An 8,917-nucleotide genomic window follows, 5' to 3' on the forward strand; every position below is an offset into this window, starting at 1 on the left:
GGTGAGATGGTGATGACTGGACTGGTGGGTAAAGAACCACGCCCACTGTGGTCTGAAGATGTCTGGACTTTGACAATGCCCGTGTTGCCTCCTCTAGTTGTTACCAGGATTGACTGCGAGTCACGGATACACACAGTCTTAAGTTCTTGTTTAGGGTCTGTAGATTTAACAGGCTCAGTAGAAACTGCACTTGAGGGAGTTGTGATTGTTGAGGAGTTTCGTTTGGCTTGGGGACTGCAAACTTGGGCCACCTTGAATCCAGGTGTGTTTGTGGCCCCATGCTGCTGACAAATGGAAACAGGAGAAGGGGTCCTCACTGTTTTGGCATCTTTAAGGGGAGCCACTTGCTGAACAGGAATTCTGTTTTCAGGAATAGTGAAACCAGGTACACTGGTAGACATACATACAGGGCTGGTCACTTTGGAAACTGGGACTTGAATACCCTTAGGTTGTTGCTGGTGTAAAAACGCCTTTTCTTCAGTTTTGTGAATGAGAAGGTTAGAAGGCAGAATTACCACTTTCTGCATGATCTTTTCCTCAGTGTTTTGGTTCACTACAGAATGAACAGAGGCCTTGACTGGGCTGCTGCTGTCTTCAGTTACATGACCCAACCCCTCAGGTACTTTGTACACAACCTGGACTGGACCTTTTGGTGCACTCTGGGTTGGTTTGGCCTGTGGGGATTTAGGAAGAGTTGCTGTCACTGTGGCCATTCTTGGTTGTGTAAGTGCTTGGGTCTGCTGTATTCTCTGTGCCTGTATCTGTTGTGAGTTCTGCTGGGAAATGGATGGAGAACTTTGTGCTTTTGAAGGTTTTGTGGTAGCCACTACAGAGGTAGGCAGGGAGACCAAACACCCTTTGTCCTGTCTATCTATTTTGTTGACCTCTGGACAATGAGCAGGCCGTTTCATTAAGGTCACTTTATTTCCTACACTCTTAGCCAACAGGGTAGGGATGGGTGTGTAGCCCTTAGGTAGCCCAGTGGTGGGGTGGAGGATGGTGGGTCTAGGCAAAAGTGAAGTCTGTGTTGGAGATCTTTCTGCCCATGCTGAGTTTAAATCCCTGGATTGATTTGATGGGATTAGTTCAGATCTAGACTGTGGCCACGAGTCAGTGGTAGAAGGAATGTTACTGCTGCCAGAGTGAACTCTTGGCAAAAGACTAACAGCTTTCTTTAAAGAGTGTTTTATGTGGTTAGGAGATACATAGGTTACTGTTGTTTCTTCAGTAGTGTCAGCCACAAACTCTCTGGTGCTTGCTGCGAACAAAATACAGATGCCTATTAGGGATACCTCTAGAGCAGTTAAATAAACGTGGAAAAAAATTTACATTACAGCACAGTAAACTTCAAATATTAGATTTTTTACCTCCACTCCACAGACCTCTGGGGACCATATGTTCTAGGTCTTCCTCTTCTGATCTTCTATAATGATCTGAGAGTGAACAGACGTCCTTTCCCCAACCCCTCTCTTCATCATCATTATCATCATCATCATCATCATCTGATGATGATGAAATACACTCCTCACGCACAAAGTTATTGTACTCTGGGTGTTTCTTGAAATGATCAAATTCCTTTTTCAAACGAAGCCTGATACAGAAATAGGAGAAAAAGTAACAGTAAAGATTTCTTTTAGTTCCAGCAATGATGAAATATACAAAGTGCAGTTTAATCAATTATTGTTATTATGCTTTGTATTGGTCAGCTGAGTTCAACATGAAGAAGACAAAGTATTATTATCAGGACAAAACTTTATTAAAACAAACAAACAGCATTTATACAGATTTGATCACATCATTGTTTAGATGCCAAATGAGCTGTACCTATTTCTTTGATAAGCCTTCACAAGTTTGGGTTCCCAGGGTGAAAGCTCATTCAGCAGTCTAATTAGAGTGCTGTGGAGGTCCTTCACTGCTTCTCTCCTATAATACCACCGACCCTGTCCATTTCAACATGCCAAAAACCCCCAAAACAAAACAAAACAAAAAAAAATCCTTAGCCAAGTCAGCACCATATGTAAGAAAATATATTAGCAAATTGTAATCTCTACCAAACAGACACAGTTCCAGAGTATGTGAATGACTCTTTTTGACAGAACTACGACTGTCACCTACCAGTCTCTTTTTGGTGCTCTCCAGGTCGTCAAGCTCATCTTCTGTCTTACTGATCAGCTCTCGCAACTCCTCAAGGCTGGTGCATACCAACTACAGATAAGAAATAACAATTTGAGTAAGAACATAAAAAGAAAGAGAGAGAGAAGAAAAAAGACGAATGGAAAAATCACAGTATCTTCTTCTTTCGGCTCTTCCTGTTAGGGGTTGCCACAGCGAATCATCTGTTTCCACCCAACTCTATCCTCAGCATCCTCTACTCTCACACCAATTAACTTCATGTCCTCTTTTAGCACATCCATATATCTCCTCTTTGGCCTTCCTCTTGACCTCATGCCTGGCAGCTCCATCTCCAACATCCTTCTACCAATATAACCACTATCCCTCCTCTGCACATGTCCAAACCATCTCAGTCTGGCCTCTCTGACTTTGTCCCCAAAACAGCCAACCTGAGCTGTCCCTCTGATGTGCTCATTCCTAATCCTGTCCATCCTGGTCACTCCTAAAGAGAACCTCAACATCCTCATCTCTGCTACCTCCATCTCTGCCTCTTGTCTTTTCCTCACTGCTACAGTCTCTAACCCATACAGCATAGCTGGTCTCACTACTGTCTTGTACACCTTTCCTTTGATTCTTGCTGCCACTCTTCTGTCACACAACACTCCTGACACCTTTCTCCACCCACTCCAACCTGCCTGCACTCGCCTCTTCACCTCTTTCCTACACTCCCCATCACACTGGAAAAATCACAGTATAAACTTATTAAAAAAATGTTTTTCAAAAATGATAACTCAATATAGCATTACAAATACTTGCTAAAGAAATAAAAGTGTATTTATTCAAGAGTGTGACCTTACCTTAAATGATGGTTCAATTGGGAGGTCATCTTTAATTTTCTTTGAAGATTCAAGCTTTTTTCCTGTCGAGATAATAGATTATGATCATATGGCACTGTGGCAGTGAACATACTTACACAGTACCAAAGGAAACCAGTGCACCAACAAGAACACTGAGGTTTTTCTCACCTGTTTCATGTTTTTTCTTCTTGTCTTTTCTCTTCATCGATGTGGCAACTCTCTGCACTGCAGATTTGGCAGCCTCAGCTGGGGACAGCCTCATCCTGTCCACGTGCTGCAACTGCTTGTGCTCTCCTTTTAATCTCGATAGCTTTTCCCTCCCTCGCTTTTTCTTCCGCCTTTTTTTTTTAGCCCAGATTTTGTCATTCACCTTCTCTTCACTTGAGTTTTGGGTGCTCTCAGAAGACAACTGTGTAGCTAGCCCTGATGTGCTACAGCAGCAGTCATGATCTTCAGATTTAACATTACTAGTTTTACTTTTACAGCATTCAATACAGGATGAGCTTTCATGTCTCTGACTGGAATTTTCTCCCTCTGTGTTGAGCCCTATTGGTTTGGTGGGGGAAGCCAGATTCACTGAGCGAGCTGGGGACCTGCCTGTGTAGCTGTGCTCCCCTACACTGAGACAGGGCTCCTGTGTCTCTGCTCTAATGATGCACATTGAACCCAATGAGAGAAACAGCCCCTGTTTTGATGGGAGTCTCTTGGACTGTTGCTCCAACTCTACAGCCTCTCCCTTTAAATCCATTTTCAGACCACTTCCACCAACAGAACGAGTGTGTGAAAGGGATAAGTAGCTAGAATATTTTTTTAAGTCTAATTTAGAATCTTCACAGGAGTCTGAATCAGAGCCTCTCTCTTTCTTCACTGACCACAATTTAAACATTTTATCTTCTTCTCCATCCCCATTTTCTCTTCTGAAAACCTCAAGTATCTCTGCTTTTCCTTTTTCAAAATCATGAGATTCTCCTGTGCACATGGAGCCTCTATAACACCCCGTGTCATTTTTATTCCCCTCATTCTTCGCTCCATCTGACTCTTCACCCTCTGTCCCTGGCTCTATTTCAACACTTTTGACCCATAGAGCAGGGAAAGGGAACGCTGGGGGCATGCTGGGGCTCTGGCAATAGATCCTCAGATCTGCCCCACAAAAATGTGGGAAATGTATATAGGCATTCTCCTTGCTGTCATATCCCAAAATAGACTCCCTACATTCATGAATGGGCTGGGCCAGCACAGCATCCTGAACATCCTTCTGTGTCTCATACACATGATCACACAATCCTTTCAGAAGCCAAACTCGCTGATGGAAGGACAGCAAGTGAAAAGGTGTGTCCTCCAAAGGATTCACCTCCCCAAGTATGCTAAAAAATTGGTAGCAGAGTCCCATCTGCTCAGCCCGACCTGGCTGATCATGTGAGCTGCCAACAGATTGATACCAGCTCCTGACCCGTTGCCTGAGCTCTGACTCCCAACGACGGTAAGGCAGTGCAGGCCGACGGTGCAGAGTGGCTCTCCGTTGGGGTGGGGACAATAGGGAAGACATTATTTTGGAGAGGAGGAGGCTGCAGCGGGGCATCAGCAAACAACGCTCCAGCTCAAAAAATATAATCTCTGGGAGGTTAAGGGCAGTCTGAGCCAGGCAAAGGAAGTGCCCTATAGCAGGTAGTTCCCAAAGGGTGTCCACAGTCTGGGGGGAAGCCTGTGACAACAAAGTCTGCTCCCATTCTTCCACCTCTTTGGCTGACATTTCTTCTGCTTCTTTCTTCTCAAGCTCACGTTGCCTGAAAGTCAAATTATTAGTTGGTTTATTTTGCACCCTGTTTTAACAAATTCTCTGTAGTATTTTAACCTAAATAAAAATATATTTATGACAGCAACTGTTATTCAACTCTCACATATTCACCCACCTCTTTTCTTCTCTGGCCCTCTGTTGCTCTTCCAGCCGTAGAGCCTGAACCATAATAGACTCATGCCCACCGACAGTGATGGTAGCCAGGCTTCGTGGTGCAAGTCTCCTCCTTGTGGTGGTGCCCCCTGAACCCCGTTCCTCCTCTGCACCAAAACGTCCTTTAGAAGTCACTGCCAAGGTTGTCTTTTCTCGCAAGGGCCTTATTTGACAGATGAAGAGGAAACACAAATGTGTTAATATGATTCAAGTTGCTGATTTTAGCAGTCAGGATTGCTGGAAGCAAACAAATAGTACATGTTGCTCATGTAATCCAACATCCAAACAAACATTCAAAATGCATTAAAAGGTTTGTTCCTCTGTCTATTTTAAAACATAACAATAAGTTTTTGATCAATAATAAGATGACGATAATATCATAGTATGCTGCTGAATCAACTCTCAATAATAAAAAAACATACTATATACACCTTATATTTATGCAATTCAGAAATACTGGCTGACAATAAAGTAATTCAACCACTCTATTCCACAAACTGCATCCAAATATAATATAAATAAATAAATATAAATATTTATGAGCTAACATTGCCAGACACATTTACTGCTCACATTAACTTATAATGCACCAAACACAGAAAGCACCATTTGTGGACCTCTATGGTTGCAGCTGCATCATGCTGTTGAACATTTGCTACCTAAGCAATTTCTTCAATACTGCAATTGCATTATGTTTACCTGGACAACAATGTAAGTTTTTGCTCCAGCATGATTTCCAGCTTTTGAGCCTGTTTAGACATCCAGTGGTCCACCCCATGGTAGCGATAACAGTTCTCCAACATCAGCCTGAAGTCTGCAACAAACTCTGTTATGGTCTCATATGCTTGGTTGAAGAACTTTTCCTCCATTCTACGCAAGCACATCGACTGCCTGAGCTGTGCCTGACCCCGGCCCAGGACCCCACCAATGCCATGTTGGGCCTCCTGGTGGCCAATGGGATGGAGGAATGGGCTGGTAATTCCTTTGCACTTGTCCAAAAGAAAGCCAGTGAATATCCTATAAGCTTGCTGGATCTCATAGTTCATATCCTCTTCAAAGCTACTACTGTTGGTGGAAATGCAAACCTCTGGCAGAGAAAGGTCACTGTTAGAAAACTCTGACATGCCATCATTGCTCAGAGCAAGGTGATCACCCTCAACAGTTGCATCTCCACCGTCGCTGGGACAGTGTAATCCTACCATAGTCTTAACTTCACAGGTGCCATTATTGAGCCCATCCTCACTCAAGACCAGGTCAGTGTCTTCTGTGCTTCTGCTCACAAATTTGGATTGTGAAGACATGATATCAGGGCCAGACTGCTGGGGTGCTGAGGCTTGGTCAGTGACAGTTAAGTCTTGGTTGTGGTACAGTGGATAATCAAAAGCTGCTGTGATTTGGTCTGTCATATCCAGGCACCTTAAGTGGGTAACAGGTGTCATGTATAGTGAACTTTAATGTTCCAAACAACACTCCGACATAGTTCTGATGCAATGGAAAACTAGACAAAGACAAACTAAACAGTCCTTACTACCTATTTACATTACAAAGAAAAAAAATCACAACAGTTATGCTCACCTCGTGTCACTGTCTCCAAATTACCAGCTGCTGAAGTGAGTAAGGTCTTTGCACACTTTTTCTTTTCAGTGAATTAAAGACTAGCTAGATAACTGGCTAACAGTGAGCTAGCTAATGGTAGTCAAAACAGCTGTAAGTAAATAAACTTTGCTCTGCTTGCTCATAGAGATCTACAGCGCACTCACGTATCACCATCGTGCCTTGATCACGTGCAAAATAACACCAAAACAAACTAACCAGAGCCTGAGATTGGTCGGTTAAACAACATACCTCGGCGTTTTCAGTGCGGCTCCAAACAAACCAGATTTTAGCAAGCTTAGCACCCACCACAGCTTGCTAGTTTGGTTAGCTCGCTATTGTCTCCAAACTGGGGCCTGCATTTGCTGCGTTCGCTGTCCATAGTAAAAAAAAAAGTATAACAATTAAATGTCCAACAGTTAAAAAGTTATGGAGACATCTCATGTCGTCAGCACACGGAGTGATGTCAGTGACAACAAGATGGCTAAAGGACCATTAGCCGGAGTAACCCTAGCTGATTGTCCGACAATGCACAACACTTCATTACCACTAACGTTAACCATTCGGCTAACCAGCTAGGCTTACAAGTTGGCAGGTACTTTGTGACACGTAGAAATGCGAGGCTCAATTTAAAGATAAATCAGTGCCTTGTGTCAGATACCCCCATAGCCCTGAAGGGGTTACAGAAACCTAGTAACCGTCTACTCTGGCTTGCCTGAAGACTACTGAGCAGTCCACTTCACTTCACTTCCACCCTGCGTGCGCCCGATGCAAATGTGCGCAGCCTGACGTAGCCAGCTGGTCGCGTGTCACACCAAATTATTTTGGTTTTGGGGGTTATGCTGACATACACTCAATATTCTCTCAACTTATTACTTATCGTAATTACGTCGTTCATTGAAACTTAAAAATGAGCATCTCAAGACAGCTGTTGGTAAAAATGAAATACCGCATATTATGGATAAGGTAACTGTGCACAACCACGAATCAGCAGCATCAGACTGTTTGAGCATCCATTCAAACTTGAACAATATCTTTCACTGACGTGCAGAAGACACGGTAGGTACTGTACCATGCAGTGTTTTAACTTAAGCACCATATACATTCCAGTTGTAACCAACAGATGTCGCTAGACACCAATATACGACAGGCAGATGAGCGTATTACGTTTATGATAGACGCACGGGTTTAGGGCAAGGGCTTTAATTTGCCCTGTGTTTAGTCTGTCAGGTAGGTCTTAGCCCTGGGCTATTTATCTCACCAAAAAGTTCCATCAAAGATAGGTTTCGGTTACAGGCTGGTGTGTGTCAATCCTGGCGCAAGAGTCAAGGTGTTTAATTAAGACGATTATTAGGGTACACCAGTCCTATATGTAATTAAAGTGAGATGTGCTGTAGGTCAGACAGAGGAGTTCAAGGTGGAGGTGGGGCTACATCAAGGATCGGCTTTGAGTCCCTTCTTGTTTGCTAATGTGATGGACAGGTTGACAGATGAGGTCAGACAGGAATCTCTGTGGACAATGATGTTTGAGGATGACATTGTGATCTGTAGTGAGAACAGAGAGCAGGCGGAGGAACACCTGGAAAGGTGGAGGTCTGCTCTGGAAAGAAGAGGAATGAAAGTCTGTCATGGTAAGACAGAATACATGTGTATGAATGAGAGGGAGGGAAGTGGAACAGTGAGGTTACAGGGGGCTGAGGTCAAGAAGGTACAGTATTTGGGGTCAACAGTCCAGTGTGATGGGGAGTGTAGGAAAGAGGTGAAGAGGCGAGTGCAGGCAGGTTGGAGTGGGTGGAGAAAGGTGTCAGGAGTGTTGTGTGACAGAAGAGTGTTGGCAAGAATCAAAGGAAAGGTGTACAAGACAGTAGTGAGACCAGCTATGCTGTATGGGTTAGAGACTGTAGCAGTGAGGAAAAGACAAGAGGCAGAGATGGAGGTAGCAGAGATGAGGATGTTGAGGTTCTGTTTAGGAGGGACCAGGATGGACAGGATTAGGAATGAGCACATCAGACAATCATACTGTGCATTGCATTGGATTACACAAACACAGAGGGCTTGCCTACACCTAGATACAACGAATGCGGTTTAATAGAACAGTCCTGCAATCCCCCTTCATGTCGGTGATAATGTTCAGTTTTCATTAAAACTGTTTGAGAGAGGTGTTCGTTCAATTGTGTGCTGGTTTTTAGTTTGTGTTGTTGTTGAATTGTATTAAATTATATAGACATTAGCTTCTAGTATTTTGTTCACCACATCATTATCTGTGAGGCTCTGTATAATGCAGCAGACATATAGTTCAACAGCAATACAGCCTCCAGAATGACCATACAGTGTGTGTTTATTTGTATGCGAGGGAGGGGGGATACTCTGTTGACAGGCTGACAAGGAGAATGCACATCATATACAC

The 8,917-nt window shown here is 43.6% G+C and overlaps 1 protein-coding gene across 1 annotated transcript in view; it reads right to left on the reverse strand.

Moving 5' to 3' along the window:
• Window positions 1–7,219, reverse strand: part of brd10 (bromodomain containing 10) — an 11,071-nt gene extending 3,852 nt beyond the window's left edge. Inside the window, 9 exon segments of the mRNA XM_020618634.1 lie at window positions 1–1,258; window positions 1,368–1,591; window positions 1,825–1,940; window positions 2,116–2,205; window positions 2,970–3,031; window positions 3,138–4,753; window positions 4,880–5,080; window positions 5,617–6,333; window positions 6,763–7,219. The exon segment at window positions 1–1,258 is cut by the window's left edge and continues 4 nt beyond it. Coding sequence (XP_020474290.1) covers window positions 1–1,258; window positions 1,368–1,591; window positions 1,825–1,940; window positions 2,116–2,205; window positions 2,970–3,031; window positions 3,138–4,753; window positions 4,880–5,080; window positions 5,617–6,323 — 4,274 coding nt within the window. The 5' untranslated portion in view covers window positions 6,324–6,333; window positions 6,763–7,219.
• Between the last annotated feature and the right edge of the window lie 1,698 nt (window positions 7,220–8,917).

This window comes from Monopterus albus, unplaced genomic scaffold (assembly GCF_001952655.1).
Source record: "Monopterus albus unplaced genomic scaffold, M_albus_1.0 scaffold208.1, whole genome shotgun sequence".
In the NCBI taxonomy this organism is placed as follows: Eukaryota; Metazoa; Chordata; class Actinopteri; order Synbranchiformes; family Synbranchidae; genus Monopterus; species Monopterus albus.